The sequence below is a fragment of the Nicotiana sylvestris genome, chromosome 10, assembly GCF_000393655.2.
Source record: "Nicotiana sylvestris chromosome 10, ASM39365v2, whole genome shotgun sequence".
Taxonomy (NCBI): domain Eukaryota; kingdom Viridiplantae; phylum Streptophyta; class Magnoliopsida; order Solanales; family Solanaceae; genus Nicotiana; species Nicotiana sylvestris.
In genome coordinates this window covers 39,605,261-39,633,066 of record NC_091066.1, presented here as the reverse complement: position 1 = coordinate 39,633,066, position 27,806 = coordinate 39,605,261, and the positions used below count along the sequence as shown (strand labels likewise).

The 27,806-nt window shown below is 35.8% G+C and overlaps 2 protein-coding genes and 1 non-coding gene across 6 annotated transcripts; all 3 read right to left on the bottom strand.

Annotated features, from left to right (window-relative positions):
* Positions 1-7,444: 7,444 nt before the first annotated feature.
* On the bottom strand, positions 7,445-14,757 carry LOC104233075 (uncharacterized). 2 transcript variants are annotated; one of them, XM_009786381.2, is made up of 12 exons: positions 14,319-14,757; positions 13,015-13,184; positions 11,773-11,850; positions 11,222-11,301; positions 10,791-10,872; positions 10,187-10,606; positions 9,908-10,015; positions 8,566-8,633; positions 8,359-8,446; positions 8,197-8,268; positions 7,873-7,926; positions 7,445-7,749 (listed from the first exon to the last, which is right to left on the bottom strand). In XM_009786381.2, the coding sequence occupies exons 1-12, from the start codon at positions 14,728-14,730 to the stop codon at positions 7,660-7,662; spliced, it is 1,722 nt and encodes a 573-aa protein (XP_009784683.1). In that variant the 5' UTR covers positions 14,731-14,757; the 3' UTR covers positions 7,445-7,659. The 2 variants fall into 2 exon arrangements, with proteins under 2 accessions (XP_009784683.1, XP_009784684.1); XM_009786382.2 differs by lacking the exons at positions 7,445-7,749; positions 7,873-7,926; positions 8,197-8,268 and having other exon boundaries at positions 8,360-8,465.
* A 60-nt stretch (positions 14,758-14,817) lies between these two features.
* On the bottom strand, positions 14,818-14,890 carry TRNAA-CGC (transfer RNA alanine (anticodon CGC)). The gene has a single exon. It is a non-coding gene; the product is annotated as a tRNA-Ala (tRNA).
* A 2,636-nt stretch (positions 14,891-17,526) lies between these two features.
* On the bottom strand, positions 17,527-27,550 carry LOC104233074 (uncharacterized). Of its 3 annotated transcripts, none has more exons than XM_009786379.2 (8): positions 27,409-27,550; positions 24,243-24,393; positions 24,028-24,139; positions 23,820-23,902; positions 22,294-22,357; positions 22,065-22,182; positions 18,290-18,444; positions 17,527-18,095 (listed from the first exon to the last, which is right to left on the bottom strand). In XM_009786379.2, the coding sequence occupies exons 2-8, from the start codon at positions 24,362-24,364 to the stop codon at positions 18,045-18,047; spliced, it is 705 nt and encodes a 234-aa protein (XP_009784681.1). In that variant the 5' UTR covers positions 24,365-24,393; positions 27,409-27,550; the 3' UTR covers positions 17,527-18,044. The 3 variants fall into 3 exon arrangements, with proteins under 3 accessions (XP_009784681.1, XP_070016271.1, XP_070016272.1); XM_070160170.1 differs by lacking the exon at positions 27,409-27,550 and adding an exon at positions 27,189-27,277; XM_070160171.1 differs by lacking the exon at positions 27,409-27,550 and having other exon boundaries at positions 24,028-24,144; positions 24,243-24,382.
* Positions 27,551-27,806: the final 256 nt, after the last annotated feature.

Genomic DNA, 27,806 nt, shown 5'->3' with positions numbered 1-27,806 from the left:
ATTTAATATTTTTGAAAGTTTATACAAAACTTCTCATTTTCTCCCTTTCAAATTCCTAATTTGATCTTTAAAAAAAATATGAAATCATGAAATATAATCAAATCCGGATAAAGAATACTTACCCCAATCCAACACATGAAGAACCCCTCCAAAATCGCCCAAAACTGAGGTCTACAACTCAAGATATGATAAAAATGGGCAAACCCTCGAATTATAAACTTTCTGCCAGAGATTCTGCTTTTGCGGTCCCAAAGTCGCTTCTGCGCCAAATTTTTCGCTTCTGCGGAAATGCCTCGCCTCAACCAAAGTCGCTTCTGCGCTTGGAGTTCCGTTTCTGCGGTTGCGCAGATGCGCGCAAATATCCGCTTCTACGGTCTTCCTCATCTAGCCTTGCTTCAGCTTCTGAGCTCCTTCTCCTCCGCACTTGCGATCACCGCACATGCGCCTAGTGGTCCGCAGGTGCGACCACACCGAATCCTGCTAAACCAGCTCTACTCAACATGATTCAAATGATTCGAAACTCGTCCGAAATACACTCGGGCCCTCGGGACCCCGTCCGAACACACCAACAAGTTCCATAACATAATGCGGACCTGCTCGAGGCCTCAAATCACATCAAACAACATCAAAACTATGAATCGCACCTCAAATTGAACTTAATGTACTTATGAACTTTCAACTTCTACAACTCGCGCCGAATCATATCAATTCAATCCGGAATAACCTCAAATTTTGCATGTAAGTCCTTAATGACATAACAGAGCAATTCCAATCTCGAAATCGCAATCCGAGCCCGATATCCACAAAGTCGACTCTCGGTCAAACCTCGAAATCTTCCAAACCTTCAACTTTCTAATTTTCGCCAGAATGCATCATGTCAACCTACGAACCTCCAAATCCAAATCCGGACATACTCCTAAGTCCAAAATCACCATACGAAGCTATACACGAAAGTCAAACTTCGATCAACTCTTTTCACTTAAGCTTCTAAAACAAGAATTGTTCTTCCAAATCAATTCCGAAATATCCGAAAACCGAATTCGACCAAACGTGAAAGTCATAATACATATGATATGAAGCTGCTCGAGACCTTAAGCCACCGAATAAAACGCAAATTCTCAAAATGACCAGTCGGATCGTTACAAGTATTTGCAAAACTAGAATAATAACACAATTATGCTAAATGAATTAAAAAAAAATATGAGAAACTACATAGAATCACAAAAAATAAAAGTTGAAAAATGCGAATATTATTTAAATATTAAAAAGTGATCTATCATTTTAATATGGTTAAGTTTGCATATAATCTCATCCAATAATAAAGTTCAACTTTAATGATGTCATTCATTATAAGTCAAGTTTATGAGCGACTTACTCTTTCTAAGATTACAGGGTATAATTTTTTCGGAAAATTAGAATAATAAAATAGCTAAATATAATAATAAAATAAAGAACATTAATTAATAAAAAAATAAAATATGAGAAATTATATAGAAACACGTGAAGTAAAGGTTGTTAAATGAGAAATAAGGAAATAAAATATAAACAATATAAAAATAATATTTGAAAAAAAAAGAATTTAAAAACTTAAATAAATTAAAAAGAAAAAAAGAATAAAAATAAAAAGTAAATTAAAAAGAAAAGAAAAGAGATCAAAAAAATAACCTAGTAATTACGTCATGTAGTTACCAGCAATTCTCAGCTCCCCCTTGAGAATTGCAGAGTGTAGTTATACCCCTCAATTACACCTAATTATATGCTGATCAGATAATTACTTGATCACACAAACATGTCAAAACTGTATAATTACACTCAAATTCAATTACATGATGACTTTCCAAACAGGCTCTAAGCATTGTCGAATTATTAAAATTTAAACAGTAAATCAAACTAAATTGATTTTTCGTATATGACTCGATGTCTTGTTTGGTTTAACTTTATAATTCGTGAGGAAGAAAAAAAGAGGAATAGAATGGCCAGAGAGGAGGTTTTGTCAAGTTCTGCGGCATTGGAAAATGATTAGTATCTGCCGGCTGTCCACACTTTACTATTTTCGTGATCTATTGTTTTTTGGTTTTTAAGAGTCAAATAAGTTATATTTTGACCGTAATTTTTTACTTATCTTTTAGATATTTTAAATTATTAATTATTACTATGACTTATATTATTTTTATGTAATTTTAAATATATAAATTTTATTTTAAAAAATAAAATATTTTATATTCAAATATATGATCAAAACTAAAATATTTGAATCTTGAAAAGTGAAAAATATCTCATAAATTGGGATAGAGAGTATATCATATAGTAGCACTTCATATTTTATTGCAGCTGTGCCCTGTATTCATTTACAAGGCTATTGTTTAATGAGGGTATCTGCATCTTTTTTACAACATGATCAATAACCAAAGAATATGCTAAAAAGGAACTTACATCTTTTTTTATCAGTAAGATTATTCCCTTACAGCTTGTTTGGATCGTTGTTACACATTGTTTTATAATGTATCGTATTATATTGTATTGTACTGTATCGTTTAATAAATATAATATTTGGATAGATTGTATCATTTGCCGTTATCATGCATTAGCAATATGAAGAATAAACTTGTAATATTATAAAGAAAAATTATGATACGGGGTAAATTTATTATATAAAAAGGTAGGGTAAAAGATAAAATAAAATTATTTAATAATAATGAAGGGCGAGATAACTTGCAACCACATCAAATCGGCCGTTACATAAAGTAGCACATTTCGTCGTTACGTAACGACAAATTAATGATACGATACAATAAAATTTAAGTATACCAATTGTTAGTACATGCGCAACGGAAGAAAGCATACAATCCAGGCATCAAATACATGTAAACTAGATAACATAATAATAACGAGATTAGAAGCACTAACCTCTTGAAGTAGTTGCACAAACCTTCCAAACAACAAGAATCCAGGGTTGCAGTCTTCAGCTATTTGCCTAGTAAAATCTTGGATGATTTTGCTATTGGGTGGGCAAGAACAATACAACTAAAAGGTAAGTAATTAGGTGAAACTAATCTTCCTTTAATAGACCCGAAATTAAGCCACAATAGGGCTAAAAAACGTGTAGGATTCTACAAGTAGAATCCTACTCTAACTCAAAAGGATAACTTTTCTCCCAAGCTACTTTCTACCCATGTCTGTCCAGGTTTTTACTAGGTATAGCAGGGACCACAGAAATAATAAGAGGCTACTAATTATAGTATTAATTCGAAATTAGCATGAATTAATTCTTACTATAATTAATTGCAATTTATTCCACTAAAAAACTGCAATTGAACTCCTCAATATGAATTTCGAAAATTCATTAACATTTATTTTAACTCCTCGTGTTAAGATTTCAAATACCAGTTAATTAAATTAAATTACTGAAAATTTAATTCAATTAACTAATTAAATCCTTTATAATTCCGCTTAAACTATTTCATGTGACGGATACAAAATTCACCGGCCGGGTTTTCACATGAAAACTTATAAGCTTACATAAAGAGGTATCATCAAACCCAAAACTGAGTCATGGATTCTATCAACCAATTATTATTCACAAATGTTATTCGTTATTGTCCAATCTATTAGGCATATACTAACTCTAAATAGAGTCGTACCTTTTGATAAATCAAAACAATAAACAAATTACATTGATCATAATAATTATATCAAGATTAGGAGTATAAGCTCATTTAATGAATTAGAGAAAATATTTTATATATTCAGTACAAAAACATCTTTTCTCTACTTGGTCCGTTCAATATACACTGAGTATACTAGCACAAGAAGTTGGAGTAAAATTACTCCCATAATCAAGACAAATTATACAATAATCTTGTGCTACAATCATCAAGATATTTTGTCCAACAATATCTTTGATTGTGAACATAGTTTATTAATTATGAAAACCAACAATTTAATCTTCTGTGCATGAGCTAAGACTCCATACACTAAATTGTCTACTACATAACTAAAAGGACACACATGTAACAAATGATCTATTTAAAATAGTACTTTATTACAACAACAACAACTACCCAGTAAAATCCCACATAGTGGGGTCTGGGGAGGGTAATGTGTATGTAGACCTTACCCCTGTCCCGGTAGGACAAAGATGCTGTTTCCGATAGACCCTCGACTCAGAACGACTGAAATAAAGAAAAACAAGGAAAACAAAAAAAGAATAAAATAGTACTTTATTGAATTTAATAAATTAAATAAACAATTATTCCATAAAGAATAAAATATAATACTATGTCTAAACCGCATGGTTAATAGTATATCCCAACAATCTCCCACCAAAACAAACATCGTATTTAAAGTAACAATATAATACGATAACAACCATCCAAACAAGCTATAAACAGGGGCGGAGCTAGAGTGTAGCCAACGGGTTCGGCCGAACCCAGTAGCTTTGGTTCGAACCCTGTATTTGTCTTAAAAATCCATTGAATATGTATAAATTATTAATTTAGAGTCCAGTAACTCAAAACAATTAGAATTCCGAACCCATAAACTTAAAATTCTGGGCCTCTGACCGTAAATGATACAATACCCTTTTCACTGTCGAGGACAGCATAGAGATAATTTTAGAGGAAAAAATAAGAATCAAAACATAGATTGATAAAATAGAATATCACACTTTCAGCGGGAAAAAAAATCAAGAGATTGACCGCTCTTGAAATTCCTGAAATATTTTCAATATCTTTGTTTGTTTCTTTTCCAATAATTATGGATCTCCAAGCTAGTGAATGAATCAATTAATACTCCCAAATAATTTAATCAGAATTAGGAAAAGACGTAGGTATCAATCACTCTTTGTCGTTGTTGTTAACTGTCCGATTGTCACGTAGCATTAGTAATAATTAGCTAAATGTTGATTCCTCCTTTTTGCCTGTCACGAAGAATTGGCCACGTGAAACCCTATCATCACCCCTCCCTCCACCGACGCAGAACCAGAAAGAAAAGTAAGTATTACTTCTGTTTCTTTTTCTTTATTTGGGATTCTTACACTTTCTTTTTTATTTTATTACAAAACTCGGATTTTTACACAAATAAAATCGGATTCACTGTTTACTTTTTCTAGTAAGTAGTTATATATGTGTGTTTAGGCTCACTAGTCAAAGATAGTATAGTATTAAATCGTTTCCACAAGAATTGATTTAAATAATGTTCAAATAAATCTTCAGCTTAACACTATTCACGAAAATAAATCTTTGAATTTGAGTTATCAACAAACTAAGAGTAAAAACTAAGATTACCAATTACGAATGAATAATGAAAATTGAATTTCTAAGTAGCAACGATTGAATATCAGTAAAAAAAATAATGGTTTTGACAAGATATGTGTTCAACTATTATTCGGGGTAACTTTGTGTTAAAGTTCACTCTTAAGTTCTATTGGCTCTTTCGATTTCAATAGATGATTAGGTTATCTTAAGGATTCAAATTCTTCTTTCGAATGAATGAGAGTTCCGTTAAACAACCTAATGACAAGTGTTATAAACATATGTAAGAATACATTGAATGAATGATCTTACAAAGAACGTTTCTTGACTATTTCATTAAATTGGGTCAAGTGATAACTCTATAAATTCTTTCGATTACCTATGAGAGTCGTGAAATTAACCCAAACAAGATAACACAATGATAATTGCAGCAACACTTCTCTTCCGATTAAAGTAAAACCACAAATAACTTTGTAATTCAATTTAAAACTCTTCAATGAATTCAGGCAACTGACAGAAATCAAATCCTCAAATAATAATCATGTCACAATATCTGTCAATAACCCTAAGAAGGACTTTTCATAATGGAGAAATTGTTCATCACAAGAGTAATAAGAGAACAAGAAAATATTCCAACCCTCGAATTCAAATAAAATTTCGTATTGAATGATTCGGATGAAGTATTCAAAGTCTACGTTGTTTCCTTGCCTTCTTCTCTCAAAAAGTTGCTCCAAAATCTAAGACACCTCCTCTAGGACGAGCTTAGGCTTCATATAGGTCAAGGAAAACTTTCCAGGAAATTACAAAAATAGGCCTGACTAAACTTTCCTGGAGGTGGACGTGCACTGCTGCGCACCTGGGCCTTGGGCGTGCATATGGGCACGCATAACCTGCAGACCGCATGTGACTTGTGCGCGCTCAGGTGCACGTTCACAGCTTCAGTTGCGCGGCCGCACTTCTCTTTTCTTTCTTCCTCAGCTCATTTTTCTCTCACTTCGTGCATTATCTGTCCATTGATCATCTCTTCAACACCTGCACCGAAAAGCAACATATTAGATCACAATTCAGGCTAAATCCCTATCAAATGAATATACAAGAAACAAAAAAGGTCTAAATGTCGAGTAATTTTAAGCTCATCAATGTGTGTGTGTACGGATTATACTCTGTTATCCATGTATTATATAATCTTCCGCTAGTTTTAATTTAAGTGATTAGATGAGTGGCTATTTGTGTTAATTTTTTTATTATTTTATTTATTTGAGCCTAAACTTTAAGGAAAAAAATTGGTACAACTAAAAATATTCTCAAAATATGTGATATTAATAGCGTGTTTTGCCAAGCTAGAAAAATTAGTTTATTTTGAAATGTGTTTTTTTTTTTTTCAAAAAGTGCCTTTTTTAAAAGAACTTTTAGTGAGAAACAATTTGTGTTTGACTAATTAATTTGAAAAGCACTTCTAAGCAACAATTAGTGTTTGGCCAAGCTTTTAAAAAGTGCTTATAAGTGTATTTTAAAAAAATGCTTCTGGGAAGAAGCTACTTTTTCTGCTTCCTCAAAACTGCTTCTGCTTCTACTCAAAAACACTTTTTTCTTTTCCTTCTAAAAGCTTGGCCAAACACTTCAACGTTGAAAAAAATGCTTTTCCGCTTGGAGAAGCTTGACTAAATAGGCTATAAACATGTCATGACTTTACTGTGAATACAAAATAGTATCTTATTAAAGATAAAATACAAAGACCAAAGTTAAAAAAAATCAATATTAACAAATGTCATTCGTTTTGAAACAAATTAAAAATATAAGTGTTATATAAAATGAAATAAGAAAAGTAAATACTAAGAGAAGAAATGGTGGAACGTCGGAATTTTATCTCAAAAATATTCTCTTCCTTTTGGATAGTTATTTTCTGGAAAAAAGAAAGAGAGAAAAAGATGGGTAAAAGTTGAAGGTTTGTAAGTAAAAGTCAAGGATTTGAACAACTTCACTTGAAATATACATACAAACCACAACTTCAGAATTTTTAAACTTGTAAACATTTTTCTACAAATTTTGCTTGGATAAACTAAAAAAGTACCAACTTCAAAAGATTATTTGCTTACACAAATAATCGCCAAAGAGTCTACATGATGTATCTTCTGTTTCCAATAAACAATATCTTTAGAGATCAACAAAAGAAAGACAAATGAGACGTAAAATTTGGATCACTTCTGAGTTCTGAGAATCCCAGTTCTCTTCCCTTTAAGACCATTCCTAATTGAAAACTTGAATCTTTGGCTAACTTCTCATAAAACTTATAACAGCCTCTGGTAATGATAACGTATGTTTGATCCAGCATATGTCGATAACAAATTGCCAAATACGATGAGTAAGGTCGGATATTTACTCTTGGTACAATTATGCACACTAGTTATCATCTTTCTGAAACCGTTTCTGTAGTTATGGGTTCAGAACTGAGAAGCCTTTCGGCCTCATCATTTGCCTCTGCTTGGATTCTCCATTTCTGCAATAATGGACGAATGACAGTATCAATGCCAAGCACACCCTAAATGGTGTTTAAGCATAACCTACAGGATTACACTGGCAATTATAATAAACACAGTACTCCAAAGTAAACAATACATACTTCCTCAAGATTCTCAAGCTCCATTATTTGTTGTATTTGTTCAGCAATATTTTCCTGCATAAAGTGAAAAAGATGAAGCAAGGCCAGTAGAATGCTAAAATTGCACCTTCACGGAGCAATCAGCAATGCTTGAACTACGAAAGCTAGGTAAGAATAGACCACTCCACTAATAGCGACTACATTTTGGCTGGGGATTATACTCTTCGTTCCATTTCCCATCTCAAACAGTGATAACCAGAGAAAAAGAAATCGTATGTATAACTACCTCGTTATATGTGATTAAAATAACAAGGAATGCCAAAATTCTAGCAAAATGATCCTTACCGCATTGCCTGCTGCTTCAGCAGCAAGAACATCTGAATCCATCTCTACTTCAATTTCTATGATGGAAGAAATCTGCAATACACAAGGCATATTATTCAAAAATCCGGAATTCATGTTAAATGGTATTTGAGTTTCACCGATCCAACTGGAAAGATAACTCACTCTTGCATAGCTTTCAATCAGCTCAATTCTTCTCCTAAGGGAGCTTTCCAAGCTTTCACGCACCCTTTTCACCCTACTTCTCCGGGCCCTTAAATCATAGAGAAAGCCTTGTAATGAGTGACAAAGAAGCATGCACATTTTAGTCTAAACATAAGTTAATAATAATAATAATGAAAAAAAAGGTATAAGAGATTTAAGAGACTTTACCGATAAGAAGGTTCTCCAACAGCAAAGATTTTGTTTTCCAGTTGGCACATGCGAGCCAACATCCAGACCTACAAAATGAGTAAACAGAATTTACTTCAAAACACATGGTCAAGGCGATAAATCATATAAGGGATTGATTCCGGAGTACTTCTAAGAATCAACTAATGATGCAAATCTATGTCATTGAACTTGTTTAAAGATGAACTCACAAAAAAAATATTGCCTTTTTTTGCAGACCATGTTTTAACACCCAATGGAAGACGATAGCAAACTCAATAATAATTAATGAGCGAGACAGAATAATATTTAATGACATGCATATGTTCCACAAGCATGAATTCTGGTGCATGAGAATTTTGACAGTAAAATGAGAGGACTTTACGAATAAAAATATCAAAGGTATTCGCACGACTTTATGGTAACATTATGCGGCTTCCTACTTTTTCTAAAACAGATTAAATTCTTTTTTAAGTACAAAACTAACTGCCAACTAAAATTTTCTGCAAAAGAAATAGAACCATAACTGTATAAACTAAGGCAGATGCAGGTCACAAAGTTCACTCAACAACTGTTACCGGGGCAATGGAGCAATAGAAAAGAACAAGGTAATTCATTGATGAGACTCAAGAGTGAATGACTAGGTTTTTTATGTATGAGAGAGAGAGAGAGAGAGAGAGAGAGAGAGAGAGAGAGAGAGAGAGAGGTACAAAGGAATGAAATTGTGACAATGGAATATCCAACTAACGAGTGGAAATCTTTAAGCAGTTGCTTTTGCCTAGAAAAAGCATTGAGAAAGATCCCCTTAAGGCAATCACTATAGAACCTGTTTGCCTACTTTTGAATTAACATTTAAAATGAACGAAGTATAAAATCAAAAGGCTTTAAACAATTTTTAAAAAAACACAGGAGCATCAATAATAGAAATCTTTCGCCCCATCAAAACAGCTGTAGAACTCAAGCATTTAAGTGTTATGAGTCAACACTAGAATCTTTTATACTGCACCAGCTATTCCTTTGTGGCAGTGGGTGCATAGCTTTTTCTTTGTAGATTTAGCCAAAATGACTTTTCGAAAAGATATTAACCCTAGTCCCTAGTTACTGTTTGGAACATTCTAGTCATCAATGGACAAAGGAAGTAAGAAAGCATGTGGCAGTCAACCCAAGTATGCAGGTGCGAGACAAGGCGACTTAAGCAAAACATATTGCAGTTTCTTATTCTTTCTTTTTTATCAGCTACCTTTTATCTTTTCAGGCACCTGGCAGGAAATTCATTGAGAGCTTGTTGGACGTAAATGCTACCAGAGAACAAGTGATTTAACAAAGTTGCACCGGAGGAGTATACCTCATTCTCAGCAGATCCTTTCAACTCCTTTATCCGTGATTGGAGCACATCATACTGAGATAAGAGTTGCTGCCTGATGGCAATGGTATCAACTAATCTCTGAGGAAGCTATCACCAAAAAGTAGAGAAAAATAAGTTTCTGCTGTCTCCTTTTTCCTTTGTGTGGGGGTCGGGGAACCCCAGAAGGAGTATGTTTGTCAAAATCTTAAATAAGCTTGTGAATACAGATTTTAAATATCATCCTTCAACAATGAAGTTAAAAGGAAAAGGAGAGCATACCTTGCTGAATTGGGGAAAAACCAGGCTGTTTAAAGTGGCCCCGAGAGTGATTGAGGAAACTGCAGCAACTGTTATCATCTGAGGCAAGCTGGGATCTATCATTCCAGAGGCAGCATCTCCAGTGGCAAATACAGCAAGGAGAGGAAGGAGGATAGAAGGGTTCAATAAAGATAGGCCTTTATCTTTTTTGGGTGCTCTTAGTAAGGGTGATTCACGGCCATCTCTATGGTTAGTCAAGCACAAAGGTTCTCCTGGGTAGACGTTTGGAGGTTTAGGATTAAACTTTAGCGGACCCACCTCTCGGTAAACATTTTCTGGTGCTGCTACAGCAATGGTCACTCTCTCACCTTGTTGTGCAGGAAGGTCAACTGTTTCAGTAGCAAATCTGTGTGTTCGTGCCATTCCAGATGGGGTCTCCACCTACAGAAAGTGCTAGAATTGATTTCAAGAAGCCTCTTCTAAAAAATATGAAAATATTGATCAACAGGGATTGTCACAATATAATAGGAGCAAGACTCCACTACAGGAAAAAAAGTAAAAGATCCAGGTGAAGGTGGGAAACTAGAAAATACTACTGATATACAAGCTTTTAAAAGAAATGTACCACAATAGAATGAACAGCAGCTGGAATGTTTTGCTTCATCGGCAGGAATCTTAGTCCCCTTCTCCATGCAGGAATTTCCATGCTGCGTTCGGCAGGAGGAGAACCTTAGAAAAAGTGAATGTCCCAGGATCAACACCATACACTAACAGACTTCTCATGACAAACATTGGAACAGGGTAAAGTAGTAATAATATGTTTGATCTATGCATTGAAAACAAAAAAATAGCATCTGATCTTGATGAAAAATTAAAATAAAAGGAGTGTAAAATCAATCATGACAGATGTCGGAGTATTGCTTGATTTTTTTTGGGGTGATATATTTGTAAGTTGTTTGAAATAAATGCTACAGAGACTCCTTTCGAGGATTTAACAAAGTACAACCACTTCAATCAAAAGACAACTGGATCACACAGTAGCTAAAGAAAACCAACCTAATTTCTTCTGATTCTATACTAATTATGTTTCCTGAAACGAGCTCATACTGGTAGCGGCATTTTGAGCAGGATACAACCTGCAGAAGTGGATTTCTTACGTCATGTAGTAGAAATAAAATACAAGAAGCACATTGAAGTTAAAATACAAGAAGCAAACTGAAGTTTGGCTATCGTAATGATTATGTTAAGGTGGTTTAATATTCCATAAGACTTATGGAATGTCTTTGTTTATACATAATCCACACAGTAACTGACCGGGATCAGCAATGCCTAGTATATATTGCATGTGAGAGGAGCATCTGTTCTCAATAACAATGACAAACTGTCTATTGTCACAATAAGAAACAGACTACTTAAATTGCTTTTTCTTAAGCCACCTCAAGACATCATATTTTTTTATCTTGGCCAGAAACGGGTAATTAAATACAGGCAGCAAGCCAACTCTATCCTCTGTGGAACTGGTTGGTTGGACCCAAGCAGCTCAAATTACCACTAACAACATTTTATTGTAAAAAAGCTGACACAATCTTAAGTATTTTTGCGCATACCTGGATACCATCTTGTGGCTGAGCAACAGTAACAGCAATCATGCAACTTGGACAACGCACAACGTTGCCGAAGAGAACCTACCAGACACCAAAGTTGCATGTTACTTTATGAATAATCAAATAACAATAAAAGCTGAGTAAAAAGAACCCAGACTCGAATTAATTCTAAAAAGATTTTTCATGAGTCTTCTTATACCTTCGCACTTTTCGATATGTGAATGATAATGGCAAAGTTACCAATACCAGATTCTGAGTAATATCTGTGAGGTGGCAGCAAGTTTCTTTTCCCTAATGGGAGAAGAGTCAAGAGTGTCCAAATTTCAGACGAAGATTGGTCACAAAAGTTCTTGGGAATATATCCTATATTTGAGATCTCACATTCTAGGATTTCTAGTGGAAACTTTAATAATCTAAATGGGCTTGAATTTACTCTGACTGCATTGGCATCACACCGCAGAACATAAAGGATAAATCATTTATACCCAAGACAGTATACGGGATTGTCTAGCATGGAAGACATTTGAATGTAGGACAATTCCATTTAAATTAAGAACTGAAATTGAAACATATTTCAGTGGAAAATTGAGATAAAGAAAGAGAACCGGGGAATGTACTTTTCCATCAGTCAGTTGCAAATACAAGAATTTGTGGTAGAAAAGATTGCACTTTAGAAGACAAGTGGCTGAAAATATAAGGATGAGCTAAACATATAAGACTTCAGATCAACTCTTTTAATTGACTATTGTACAACCAGTTGTCCTATCATTTTTTTTCCAGGGAAGATATGCACTTGTTTGCTGTTAATATACCACAACTACAAATAAAGTAACACAAATTACAGATTCAAACTCATATCTTGACTAAGTAAACAAAGTTAACAAGATAAAATGATGATTCAAATAGTTATATTGTCTAGGGTAGAGCCAAAAGTTACTTGATCCATACTATTCTTGTATAGCATGTTTTACCAATGAATAAACTTATAAATACATAGTCCATTCCTTGCATTTTTGCTCATCCGAAATTCCAAAGTGCATGGTTTATAAGGTCCGAAAGTAGTTTTACATTTCTGATTCAAAATACATTTAATCTACCACAGAAAATCCTTCATTCTGGCATTGCATGCTCATAGAGAGAGATGATCAACTGTCTATCATATCCAAAATGTACAACTCTAACACATTGAGATACTTAGAGCAGACTAATACAAAAGCAAGTTGGTGTGATGAAGAAATTAATAACCTCTTCACTAGGAGAAATGCCCACTCGACAAACAGTGGCGATGATTTTAAGGGCATCTGAAACCCTCAGTGATGTTGCAAGTCCTCGAACTAACAAGGTATATGTAGTAACATCTGGCCTTGACCACCTCCATCTATCATAGGATGGGCCTCTTTCTGAAACAGTTGTCCCTTAAATATGGGCAATTCAAGTGCATCAATATTGGGGATATCAATGAAAAGCCACAAGATACAATAGAATCATAGTGAAAGTGGCACTGCATATCATAGAAAACTTGTGACGACAGGTTTCACATATTTTATTCATCTCAAATTCCTCATATCTGAAAGCTTAACTATATTATCAAAGGAGCTTACTCTCAGCAGTGATGGTACCCGTATTGGGGAAGATGGAACGATGTATAGTTCATACTCTCTCCATTATATGACGGTATTTGAAGGGACATGAATTTTAAGATGTTTTGATGAAGATGAAGTTTAAGATGCTAATTTGACTTGTTTATTATATTAGTGATAGTGGAACAAAATATTAAAATAATAGTTTGAAAAGTTAGTTTGCTGAAGAAATTCACATTATAGTTTAAAATTCAAATAATTTAATGAACGTAAAGTCTTGAAAGTTGAGAAAGTTATATATATCAAACAACTCGAAACGGATGGAATCCCTTTTAAAGATTTTGAAAATATTTGTATCAAATTCACAAGTCATTGAGTAACACGAAAAGTTGCTTTTTTCCCTATGATACCATAAAGCTATAATCACGTAGGTGTTTTTAAATGAGCAAGTATTATGAAAGGCCAGGGAATCACTTCTTTAAGAATAATTATTTGCCTTCAATATGCATGTTTAAACAGCCATTTGGTCACTTTGCATAACATACATCAACTAAGTTCCAACTTCAGATGGAAACAATGAACAAATTCCCAGCCACACTAAAGCAAACTTGTCCCACTTATTTAGATGTCACAAACAAGAAGAAAAACTTTGCATCATTCAAAATTTTTGTGTAGCTCTGCATTCAATCCTATATCTCCTCAAGTTGTCTAGACTTTGCATTATTCAAAATATTTGTGTGGTTTTGCATTCAATCATATATCTCCTCAAGTCTTGGGGAAGAACCATAAAACATTCGCCTCTTTTTGAAAACCACTCAACCCCCTCCCCCAAACACCCTACCACAAGTTTCAAAACATCTCTTTCTTAAAATTCGTGCTTGGTCAAACTATGACAGATAAGTAGTGGTACCTTTTCTTGGTTCACATTCCAATTGATAGACAGACAAGAAAGAAAGATATGGAATGTACCAGGATCAAAGGTGGAACGCATAGCGTCAAAGACAGAGAGTGCCAAGTCAGCATTATTACGATCAAGTGCGGCGGAGATAATCAAACAGCAATCAGAAGCGCTAATTACACCACCGCTTCTCCCAGTTTTTTGGGATATTATTTCCAATACTTCACTCTCATCTTTGGCAGCAGAAATCGGACTAATCAATTCATCATTTAACAACTCTGACTGCACCTTGTTTTCACCCTCAGCCTCACTCAATGAAGCTTTGTGCTTGAAGAAGTTAAAGGTCTTGGAGGAACAATAGTAAGAAAAAGTAAGATTTTTGGAGAAAGGAGTGGCAGAAGGGAGGAGAAAAAAGTAATTTGGGAAGCGATGGGAAGGGAAAGAGAAGCGGGGAAAGGAAGGAGAAAACAAGCAGAGAGTCATTTTCTGTTTGGATAATGCTGAGATTGTTTGTCGAGCCTCACTATATGTGCTGAAGCTGGAGATTAGGAACGAGAGGTTGTTAAAAAATGGAGGTGCGGGGAATCGAACCCCGTGCCTCTCGCATGCGAAGCGAGCGCTCTACCATATGAGCTACACCCCCGATCGCGTGCTTTTAGATTTTATTTAACAAGTCAATACAGTGATGTCCAAGACAGTGCCAAATCATTACGCCTTACATCCGGATCGGAACTTGGAAGGTTGACTTTTGGGTATTTAACTTTGTGTTGCAGCTCACCGAGACGACGACCCTGACACAAAAGGTTTAAGCTTAGCCTCAAGGCACTAGTATTTTGATTATGATTTTTTTTAGTATTCTATTTTACCCGTCACAATAATTAGGAATTGAGAATCTATCAAAGGAGCGAGAAACTCAACGTCACTATTTTTGAACAATTTGAAACAGAGCCTCTTTCTTCATTCAGGAAAGGTGAAGATTGAATCGGAAACCCAAAACGAAACATGAACAGACTTGTTTCGTATTTTCTGTTTCATTGTATGTAATCTGTTCTCTTTCTTGATTCATTTAAAATTTGTACATTCCATACTTGAAAATTCGTTAGCTTAAATATTTTCCCTTATTTTTAAGGACATAGCATGTTAAAGGCTTTCGATAAAGTATGGTATATATTTAGCTCATATGTCACACTCACTATTCTTTTATTGGAATTTCAGTCAAATACTTTCATAGAGGAAGGTGTATCATTTCAGGTTTAAGTACAGGTTATTAAAATTTCAAAGAACATAAGCACAGTAATACATAAATAAACGAACTTCTACCTCTGATTAACAAAAATGATTTTACCGTGAAGAATCATGAGAATGAAAAATAAGAATAAGCAGAGGAGATGCTGAAGCTTCTATTGGAAAATGACAAATCATGTCTTCTGCATTTCTACTATAATCGTTCAGCTCAATTCTATGTTTTCACACTAATAGCGATTGAACAATTTTTAGAAAATTTTGCGATTGAGACTAATAATATAGTTATGTCACGCCCCGAGCTTGGGGGCGAGACCGGCACCCAATGCCTCACCTATCCTTGCGTATCACTTGCGACTAATAGACTCTGACATGTAATGTCATACTTTGGTCATGTGCCACATTACAAGATAATATACGATGCAAAATATAAAACTGAATAGAGACTAACGCTGACTGAATGTCAACATAAAGCTGGGCCGGCAAGGCCGTCATAATTACTACAACTGACAAGCCAACAAAATATACGTACAGGGCCTTCAAGCCCAACATACTGCACTAACCGACAGGATATGTCCACAAGCCTCTACTGATAGATATACTGTGATCAGAACAGGGCTCTGACCTACCCGTAGCCTATCTACATATATACACAAGATGTACGCAAAACTTCTAGACCCGACAACTCCGAAGGAGGAGAAGCTTACCGATAAAGCTGAATTCGGGCAACACCTACTGAGGAGGTCTACTCGTCTGTCTGTCTGAACCTGCACGCATGAAATGCAGCGCCCCTAGAAAGGGACGTCAGTACGAAATAATGTACCGAGTATGTAAGGCAATATACTGAAAGCGAAAACTGAACTGATAATATAATAATGGAAAGCAACTGGGGGTCAAAGATAATTTAAAGATATGCTCACATGCTGATACTGACTCTATCCTCTCAATATAGTAAGTAAAATAGCTGTCCGGCCTTATAAGGCTTGGTATATATATATAACTGCTCTCCCGTAATAGGCTCTCTCATAGGCGCCCGACCACAGTAGGTTCGGTATATAACTTACCATCTGATCAGAGGTTGCCCAATAGGGGCCTGTCCATCGATTATAACTCGACGGTAATGAAAATACTGCAATACAATATATATAGACTCTCTGCTCTCTTGACTAGAAAAGGAAATACTCAATTGAATATGAAGTCCCGATAAGGAGAATATTGTAACTTACAAGACTAGGAAAATATACGTAAATTCTGGGATATGAATTTTTCTTTATGCCTCGTTATCAAACTCGTGTAATTACGAGATCATGCCAAAATGAAGGAAGGAATTAGCCTATACATACCTGGAGTAGGAAAATCCGTATGGTGTTATAAGAAAAGGTTACACCGTACTCCTTTAGATCGCAAAATTTTACGTTGCTACAGACCTTAACCATGCTACTTAATGTGTACAAATTCTTGATGAAATTGTTGAATTTGTAGAAATTCGTTAGTGTTTTGATTGTAAGGATTTTAGTTGAATATCTCTTTAAGAAATCTCTTTTTGAGCCATATCGGGTTGTAATCTTTTTGCCTTGGAAAATGTTAGCATGAGGTGTATTTTAATTAGCACTTTAAATTGCCACCTACCCAACATGACTTATGAGTCATTTGGGTTGTGTGGTGGCTTGCTGCCACATAGGGTGGGGAGGGTTTTTATTAAATCTTATCTTATAATTAATAGTAATTAACTAAGTATTATCCCGCTATCCGATAATTAACCAATTACTTACATAATTAAGACTTATCTCAAATTACGTAAAATTTTACTTATTTTTAATATACTTTATACATCATACTATTACGATCATATGGTACCTTATATGGTACTAGTCCATAAATATCGGATATTATAGGCCGGACCGTATTTTATCTCAAATTGACAACCTTCAACGAAACTCATTTTCTTTAATTTGTGTACCCTTTTCTTTATAGCACTTATTTATTGCTTGTTATAAATAGCATAAATATGCTAACCTCAAGACTGAGTCTATATCAATTAACTGAAGACGAAACTTTAACGTACGAGAAACGCGAGATGTAATAAGTTAGGCATTGGGTTATCTGCTGAATGCATAAGGGTCTACACTCACCACAAGAGAATACAGGAATAATAAGGAATGGATCTACACTTACCATTAAGGCATCTAATTCCAGCAATTAACTAGTACTAAACTCGTATGCTTTGAGAATGCGTTGTCCACAGAGAGCCAGCAAGCTTTCTTTATTGTTGTAGAACCAAGCTTAAAGTTGTAGATGACTAAATCAGCTCGACGCACACACTAAGCACAAGTTGAAAGGTATGTATCTTAATCTAACTTCAACACTGCACAGAGGCAGCAGCCTGCATGCTAGATTATGTACAGAATACACGGGCTAAATATTAGTAAAAAGTTGCAGTCGAACTTTGAAAAACTGATATATGCTTTTTCTTCTAATTCTGGCTTTATCTACATGATGTTGCTGCCAATAGCAGATCGCGTCAATTTTCAGTTATCTCGTCAAGTGTTGTACAATCAGACCTTGAGCTTGCAATCACTCTGTAAAGCTGCCAACCAGGAATCAACCTGGAAGAAAAAAAAGGAAAACATAGAGCATACAAATGGAAGATGAAAATGAATTGATTATGTTTGAATATATACATCAGATAATAGTTCTCCACCTTATTTGAGATGGAACAAACAAATGATACCAATGGGATATACCGAGACAGAGATCAGAATAGTTACTTCAAACAAAATGGTCCAGATAAAACCGTTACCTTCATCTTAGAAATACTAGAGCATTCATATTTCAGTCCATAACGAGTTGAGATGTAAAAGCAATATCGTTTGTCCTCATTGTCTCGTATCAGGCAAGGTAGAGTTCCAACTTCAATGATATCTGATAGGAGGGTTGAATCTTGGGGGCTTAGATCTGCAACATACTTATTCAAATTTATTCAAGAAATAACATCTTCATAGCTATGGGAAACATCAGAATATCCATATTCATCAAAACAGAATAGGACAGAATCAGAAATGATTTAGAGAGAGAAGCCCCAAGGGTATATAATGAAACTGCAGCTAAAGTTTGGAAGCATTCTGGAATGAAGTTAATGAACACGAAGCTAAGCCATTAAATCAAGAAAGATAACATAAAATGCAGAACAGATCGTAAAAGAACAAGAGATATGCCACTATAAGGTGAGATATTTAAAGATTCCGCTATTCCAAATAGATAAGATCATTGCTACCCCAACCACAGGTGTTTGTCCCTGCTCTATCTGCAATAGAGGAGGTGGAGGGTGAAGAATGGAAATTTAGGCAATGCTCTGCCCGAAAAGGTTCTTTAGAAAACCTTTAGCTTTCTAAAACAAGTTGCTTTTTTGTGTGTGTGTGAGAAAACACTCTTGTTCTCCATGGAACAAAACTGCACACCTCTAGAAAACAAAGGACTTTCTTTTATTCTGAATCAAACTAAAACCAAACTAAGCTTGCTTCAATAACACCCCACAAACTTTTAATATATGCTTCCTTTGATCCCCCGAAGGGAAGCCTTGGAGCAACGGTAAAGTTGCCTCCATATGACCTATAGGTCACGGGTTCGAGCCATGGAATCAGTTATTGATGCTTGCATCAAGATAGGCCGCCTACGTTACACCCCTTGGGATGCGGCCCTTCCCCCAACCCTGCGTGAATACGGGAGGCTTTGTGCACAGGGCTGCTTTTTTTTTTTTTTTTTACTTTGATCCTCCCTTATTTGTGTAACTTTGTCTTAATATCACCTGGCATTTCTTCCCTATTATTAGGTTCCTAAATTCTTTTTATCATTGATTAAAGGTATTTTAATAATGGCATATAGCACTAAGATGGTGCTGTGACATGTACATCCAAAAAGCAAAAGTTTATCCCCTTCTAGTTGTATTTGGAATCTATACAATCCACAAAGGTTTCAGCTTAATGCAGATATCCCATTTTCAACAACAACAACAACCCAGTGTATCCCACAAGCCCATTTTCAACAAATAAAAGCAAAAATAAGCAATTCAGCTTAATTGTCAAGGAGTTCATTGCCCTTGAAGCAACTTAGGTTCCTTTCTCTTCAGATCATCCACCAGATACAAGCTAGGATTGTGTTATGTTAATATGTCCCACATTGATTGTAAGAATATGTTGTTGTCTCCTTATATAATTTTGGGCAATCCTCACCTCACGAATTAGTTTTTGAGGTTAAGTTAGGCCCGATGTCCATTTCCTTAAGATGGAACCTATTCTTGGTTCACTCAATAAGACCCCCATGTTATATTTTCCACACGCCAAATGTCCAACTGTACGCGGGGGAGGGAAGGGGGATGTTAGAAGGTCACACATTGGTTGAGAAAATTGGATGTTGCCTCCTTAAATGGTTTTGAGCAATCCTCACCTCATAATTTAGCTATCTGAGATGTACATTTTCTTAACATGTCCCATAGTCGCTTCAAATCTCTTCTGTTCCATAGAGCATGTATGGCTCTAGTTTTCACTTGCTTTCACTGTGAGTTATAGCAAGTAAATATCCACTTGTCCTGCATTTTTCAAATCAAATTGTCTGCAGCATTAGAAATTAGAAAGTCCTCGGAGTGCCTCCTAGGTTAGGTGGTGTTTTGTCATCATCTTCACCTCCAGGTCGTTCTAGTTGAACACTCTGCTCCAGCTATTTCCAATTCTAAATGAGTGATCAGGACCACAGATTGATTAAATCTGGAGACCGCTATATTAAAATTGGATTTTATCTCACACCTAAGAATAGGTGTCTTTTATATTTTCACATGATAGCAGAGGATCTATAGTGTCGATAGAGACTCAAGTAAATTCTGCCAATAAGCAGGGGGTCACCTGCTTAACCAATTTTTTTTTCTCTTCTTCTTTCAGCGGACATCACCACTCATCACCAGCAACCAGCGACCAAAGGCGTCATAACTCTCTCCAGCGGCTGCTTTGGCTGCAGCACACCCTTTTCTGGCAATCGATCTGGCAGTATGACATCTTTTTTTTGGCAATCGCTCCGGTGGCACCATGTCTATTTCTGGTGACCATTCTGGCAGCATCGTGTTTCCTTCTGTAGTTGCGTCATGTTTCTTTTCAGTAAATGTTCCGGAAAAACCACGCTTTTTTTGAGATAGTTCTGCCGATCCTACGGCTACTTTTGTCACTGTTCTGGCACCGACGTGCCTCTTTTCAACCATTTTTTTGGCAGCAACCTTTTCTGACAAGATTCTACCTAGGTTCTCTGACGGTGTTTAATCTTTTTATATTTTCAATATATGTACAACTTTGTTCCCCTCATTGAGTTTGAGGGACATGTTAGAATCCTGTAAGTGTTAGTTTGAAGTTGGTTCATCATCTGTTAAGGATAATATGTGGATTGTATTCACACCTAGAAATAATATCTCTTATATTCTACTGTCACCAAATCTTCAACATCTTATTCTCTCTTTAATTCTTCACTCTTTCAAAAGAGAATGCTCTATCTAATTGTCGTGCTAGAAAGAGACTTTCCTGGCATCACCAACTTTGTAATTCTTTAGACAAAACTATGCTTCAGCGTCATAATGTGCCCCAAATTCCTTCCCCGTGAGTTCTTGTCACCAACTCTATACACCATTCTCCTCCTACCATATTTCTCTTTGATTAAACTCCTTGATAATGCTACCTCTTTGGCGTTAAATTTTCATAACCATTTCTATAAGCAAGCTCTTATTCAACAACCTCATATTTCTAAATCCCATTCAATCCCCTCTCTTTGGTTGTTGCAACAGTGCTCCATCTTACCAAGTGATTGGCTTCCTTCTCCTTGCTACCCTAACACATAAAGTTTCTCCCAAGTTTATCCAACTTGCTCTCCTCCTTAACTGACATAGGAAATAGTGACGGCACATTTGTCCGTGGTCAGTCTAGCACCCTGTTTATAAGCACTACCCATCTAGCACCCTATAAGTTTGTCTAGTCTGCCATTCTTCCGGATTTTTTCACCATCCCCAGCCATACACTGTCTTCTACCATTTTCTATGTCCTTTACACTCCCATTTATCGGTCTCTGGGAAAATGTTTAATTGACCTTGAAACATTGCAGACATAAGATATGAATATTTCACCCACCTGCTTGCTAGGTGTGGGTCAACCTGGAGGATTTTCGAGGTTTGGAAGGGTGAGGATTTTGGAACACACTAAAAATTGCCATCTCTAGTTTTTAATATCTCAAACCAGTTAATCTTGACTCAACAAAAACATCTAGGAGATACCAAGAAATTCAAGGTGATCCATTAGATTGTAATAAATACCAATAAATCGGCAAAAACCTCTAAGACGTCATTTGAGGATTATCTGGCTATCTAAATAAATGGTTGAGAAAATCTTCATACAATGTAAAATTCAAAATTTATCTGATAGAGGGGCTGGGCAAAAAATACAGTGTGATAGTACACCATTAAGAGCTTGGAATAACATGTTTACACAGTAGTTGGAGAGTATCAAGAGATGCATGCCTACAGACACTTAAACTGTTGAAAAAATTACCGGTGCTTGACGAATACCAGAAAATACACGACCCCTGAAGGACAAAAAATCTTGGAAGCCAATCATCAACATCAGTGTCATCAACTGGAAGAGGTTCTCCGGGTAAAGTTGCCCATCTCTATCGAAAAAAGGCAGAATAAAATTGTGGAACAAAAAATGTAAATTCAATGAAGTATTGTCTGAAATCCAAACAGCGTTAAGATGATGATAGCTGCTGGCTCTTTAATACCATTCTCATGTCCAAATACCCCGAAAGTCGTGCAGCCCGTACTACTTCATCAATGTGTTGTAATCTGTGAAGAGAAAAAATAATGAAAATCAAAAAGACAATACTCTTTTGACGGAGTAGTCATTACTTCTACTGAAGGCTCTTTTCCTCTCCGTTACATTAGTTAGTCGTGATGTTCTGTAGGACAAATTGGTGATCCTTGAACAGTACTTCACATTTGTCACGAGAGAAGATCCCTCGTTTTTGTTCAAATTGGGACTTGACTCCATTCTCAACTGTTTATATAACGTTTCATTCACTATTAGGTGATAGTAGCATAACAATAAGGGACTTTGGAGGCTGTTTAGAGAAGGTATTACATAGATAAATCAGGTCTTCTCACTTTCTGGGAACGCCAGTCATGCTATTTAAAATTTCTGCTGGTGAAATTTGATATGGATTTCCCTATACCTAGAAATGACAAAAACGCTTAAAGTAAAATAGTCATGTTTTCAATTACAATTTGTGTACTTGTCTTAGAATCAGAGACCCATCCCAGTGAGGAGACCTTTATTCTAAAGTAAATTCAATTCACATCTCTGGCTCCGATTTCTGTTTTGGATTTTGATTTATCCACTCAATTGCTCTTGCTAGGTCTTTGTACCCATGTTTGATGGAGCACCTACTACTGATTCCTCTTATATAATTGTTTCATAATTGGACATTCTGAACCCATGTAAGAGTACATTACGCAGCTTTTCCATCAGATACTCATCATTGCTCTACCTTTAACAAATTCTTCGTTTGAAAGGAAAGTGAAAACTGCAACACATTTCCATGTTTTTAACCCAATTCAACTTGGGAAATAAATTAAGATAAAAATTAGTGCAACTAACTTTGGCCCAATTCTATTGCTTTCATTAACCGAGATATCCCTTGTTTCTCGCTTTGAAACTCAGTGGATAATGGGGTCATCCCTCTACCCTTCTCCACTTAAAAACCAGACTTGGTTCAGCAGCAGATGCGAACTCGTGACCAGAACCTACCATACAGCTGTGTCATACTACTTTTGCCGTTGAACCAAATCCGGGGGCGGTTTGACTCAAATCCTTGTGGTCATTTCTGTTAGAAGTTGGAAAAATTTAAATTTATGAACATGTTAATATTACACTGATGATGCACTTAAAAACAGAGATGACCTTTTATGCTTTTGAATTCTCAAAATGATATTCATAGTGATCGTCAATGATGATTGAAGAGGAGCCTCGCAAGCATTAGGGATTGAACATGGTGAATGATGAACTATTGTAACCATATAATATATAAATAGCTATTTATTTTACAAGGTAAAATACTATTATCTAGAAATTACTATAACCACACCAACCTGCTAAATGCCTGGGAGACCCTTCTTAGTTTCACAATAAGAAAACAAAAGCACAATATTATCAAAGGGAAAACAACCCTACAAACGGTTATGTTTAAGGAAAAACAGCATGGGTTGCATAAGGCATGAGATAGCGCAAAATGGACGTATCGAATCTTACTGAGCTTTTAAATGTGCTTCTCTTTCTTCCAAAGCAGCAAGTTCTGACTGAAGAGATTCTACTTCTGCAGCAGTTAATACTACCTGCAAGGCATGATAACATCTGTAATCACTCTCTTCACCACCCCAAAGATAATGATGACCTTCAGAACAATTCAGTAGGAAAATACAAGCTAGACAGCTAGAGGATAACTTTAAAAAATATGTACCTTTTCTTGACCATCTGCGCCAGACATCCAAGTTAACTTGCTGAGGCTAAACAAATTCAACATTGAAGCAGCACCTTTCAATTTTCTTCTAGTCCGCGATCTACTAATGGATCTATTCTAATACGGGAGAAGCCGAATAAAACAAATAAAAATAAGTGAATTCCTTTACAAACATGTAACTCTTATTCACCTCTAATGTCTTTTAGAAGATATACCTCAAAGAATCATTACTCCCTATATATTTAGATAAGGATGGGCTCTGTACAGAGTCTTCACCAGATGTTGAAGCTTGAAAATGATCTTCAAAGACCTCTATTCCTCGAGGACCATCACCCATGCTGTTTATGTTTGCCAGCAAACCTAAAACTGGAATTAAGTGAAACCAGAATTAGCAAGTATAATCAGCATTCCCAACTCACAGATCCCAACCTCAGTGGAAAATATACTATTTATGATTATTGTCTATTACCTTTAAAGATGTAGAAGAATGACAGTTGTTGTATCATATTGAAATCACTTTCCACAAAGGACTTTAAAACTCAAATATTAAAAGTGTGACTCCTAAAGTACCTTAATAAATAATTTGGAAGGCATGAAGGGGCATACTACCTATCATAGATTATGCATAAGCTTACTGTTCCTGACATGATGACATGATAACTGTTTATGAGCTTTTAACATCTATAGGAAAATGAGTTTTGTAAAAAGTAGGAACACCCTCCCGTAGTCAAATTCCATAATAGACTTTTTCACTCCATTCTAAAATATTCAAAACAATCTCACCCAAAGGTTTTTTCAATTTCTTTCTGCTTGCCTTCCCTTCATCTGACATCACTTACCTTTTCTCTCTTCTCCGGATTAGGTTTCCTCAGCAAATACATGTGCATAAAAGAGTGAAGCATTTCGAGTCCATGGCGTTGATCAGCAAGAGTTGATCTACTAGAATTTAGTCCATATGGATATCAAATGAGCAGATGAGGCGCGGAGATATTGCCACAACAATAGAGATTCCACAGATCTTAAGTCTGAGTACCATCTTTATCACTGTCATGTTTCATGCTTTCTTATGACAGAAATCTTTCAGGATTTTCAGAGCATATCTCGGATATAAAGCTTTTAAGCTCTTCTGGGTGCTATCATACCAGCTTTGACTGGAGAAGATTGATGTTATCTTTAATAGGGTGTGAAGAGGAGCCAGAAGATTCTCTTTCCCCAACAATTTTCACAATAGTAGGAAGTTGATGCTTTTGATATCGATATGCACAATATTTCTTGGATATTATGCCACAGAATCACTTAGTCGACTCCAAAAGGTGGAAACTCAAGTATATGTTGGTGGTCAAGCCACTAATGAAGATAGTCAAACAATGATATCCAACCTCAATGATGGAGAAAAATTCTGGAAAGGATGGCAGGTTTAATAAAATTTTAAAGATGGATTCAGTAAATGACTGTCATCAACTTAAAACCAGACCAGAGATCGATAAAGATAAGTTTAAAAGGTGTACTCATGGCTAGTTACGCATTTGGTCTGACTATTGCTCCATGTGTGCACTTTATGACTTAGGTACTTCTGCTCTTTACTATAACATGCACAAACACTATATGATGAGTTTTATTCATATTTGGGCCCAAAGGAGGCAGAAGCACACACCCCATCTTTGAAAATTTATGGCAAAGCTGGTATTTCCTGGATTCATGCCATTGGCAGTGTATTGAGATTAATGGCTCAAATTATTGCAGGTTTGCCTCAATTTCCTATCATACCTCTTTCTTCCCTTTCCAAACCCTTTTACATATGGTTTCAAGTTTATTATCTATTACCATTATCCATCCCACCAGGCTACCATGACGAGATTCGTGCAACATCAAGATTTTCAACACCATTTCAAGGAGTTGAGAATACTGATTTTTAAATCATATTCTGCATTAATTAAGACTGCTATCCACATAGAAAAAGGGTATGTTATCATCCTGAAAACACTTAAACCAAGATCACTTATTTCCCTTGTGGAGAAAGCCACTTCTAAGATAGAATACATGCATGGCTCAACTTCTTGATTCAAATCAAAAACTCCAAGAGTACAAGGAGTGGCACCTACTAATCAAAAGTCCTATTAAAGTTATCAAGAGAAGGCTAAATCATCGACTAATATCCCATTATGAATACAGTATGATAATGCAAAAGGAGACAAGGGTGAGGCACAGAACATGTTCTATCCTCGACTTCCATCAGTCATTAGTAATCTCGATTCACTTGTCCTATTCACTAGTACACTGCCCGCTAGAAGTAGCAGCTCCTTACTACTAAAGTAAGTAAATGGGCTAAATTCCAGAAACACAAACATGAGTTTAAGTTATATACATGAATAGTGTAAAGAACTTTTATCTTACGGTCCATTGCAAGGTATGGGACTTGAGTCCCACATCGGTATTGCAATGTGCTGATGTGGGGCTTATATAACCTTGGGCTCTCCCGCCTTAATAGCTAGCTTTGGGGGTGATTATCCCTGGGTTGTCTCAATGGTCTCAAAGGCACCCAACACCCTCTGTGCCCATGTGTAGTGGATGGTGACGCTGATATTGCAGTGTTTACTCAGCGGTAGAAATGTCTAGTGCACAGCCAGTTACGGGTACCTAGGCACCTGACTCGAAAATGGCTACCTAGGTAAGGGCTACATACTTGTGTTAGAGTGAAAGCTACCCTGTGTGGAGCCGTCGAGGACGACAGATGCGGAGCATGGTAGTTTTGTATGGTCCATTGCAAGGTATGTCACTTGAATGCTACATGGTCTTGCAATATGCTAATGTGGGGTTTATATAGCCTTGGGCTCTCGCACCTCAAGAGCTAGCTTTGGAGTGTGGTTCTCCCTAGGTTGTATCATTTAACACTGTAAGGCTGCCTTGACTTATTGTAGCAGATAACTTGACTTATTCTCAAGATTACAAATCCTAATTTTACTGGAGGATTACATGTAAATATCTTTTGGGTGACCTAACAGTGTATGTAAGTTAAACTCCACAAACATTATCCAATAAATTCATTCCATATTTACCACAAAAGGGGAAAAAAAAAGTCTTATTCTGAACGGAAATTAAAAACTCAAAACGCAGAACATAAACTTGAAGTAATTCTGGATAAGATGCACGAGCTCAATTACCTATCAGATATCAACAGAGAGTAGAAGATCAACTTCCACTAAAGCTTAATAATAAAGCCTTTACTTAATAGTGTTAATTATCTGCATAAATGAAAGCCCAAAAGAGCTTCAAAACTCAAAATTTTGATGTTACATACATGTACGATGACTTTTTTCTAAGAACAAAAAACCACCCAAATTCACTTCAAAACAACTGTATTCTAGAAGGAAGAGAAAGTACCGGAACTTGTTCGGTATTGATATTTGATCAGACGAAATTATGCAGAGAGAACGAAGACGGAGGAGGAGAAAAGTTCCTTGTGCTCTTGAAAAGTGGTTAGACATAATGCAGACAGCCATTTTCGAGAAGGAATATGATGATGAGAATTATGATTGGTCAAGTGGTTGAGTTATGATGTCTGGTCCCACAATTAAAAAAAAGACAAAATACCTTATACCACCTCGAAACATGGCACTCATTATTGGTTATGTCCTTGAACTGATCTTAATTATCCTTTATACTTGATTATTCAATAGCTGTTACTCCCTTGGATGATCTCATCCCTGAGAAGTGGTATGCATTCGCCTGCCACGTAGATTTTTCTCTTTATTTGACATTTATTTGAAAAATAAAATATA

Bases quoted from the DNA above. Each gene is read 5' to 3' on its own strand.
- LOC104233075 (XM_009786381.2), bottom strand. From the start codon at position 14,730: ATGACTCTCTGCTTGTTTTCTCCTTCCTTTCCCCGCTTCTCTTTCCCT. The intron at 10,607-10,790 runs GTACATTTCTTT...CACTTTCTGTAG, and splicing joins CTGCTGTTCATTCTATTGTG to GTGGAGACCCCATCTGGAAT. The intron at 10,016-10,186 runs GTATGCTCTCCT...TTTTGGTGATAG, and splicing joins TTTTTCCCCAATTCAGCAAG to CTTCCTCAGAGATTAGTTGA.
- LOC104233074 (XM_009786379.2), bottom strand. From the start codon at position 24,364: ATGGGTGATGGTCCTCGAGGAATAGAGGTCTTTGAAGATCATTTTCAA. The intron at 23,903-24,027 runs GTACATATTTTT...CATGCCTTGCAG, and splicing joins GCGCAGATGGTCAAGAAAAG to GTAGTATTAACTGCTGCAGA. The intron at 22,183-22,293 runs GTATTAAAGAGC...TTTTTTCGATAG, and splicing joins GGTATTTGGACATGAGAATG to AGATGGGCAACTTTACCCGG.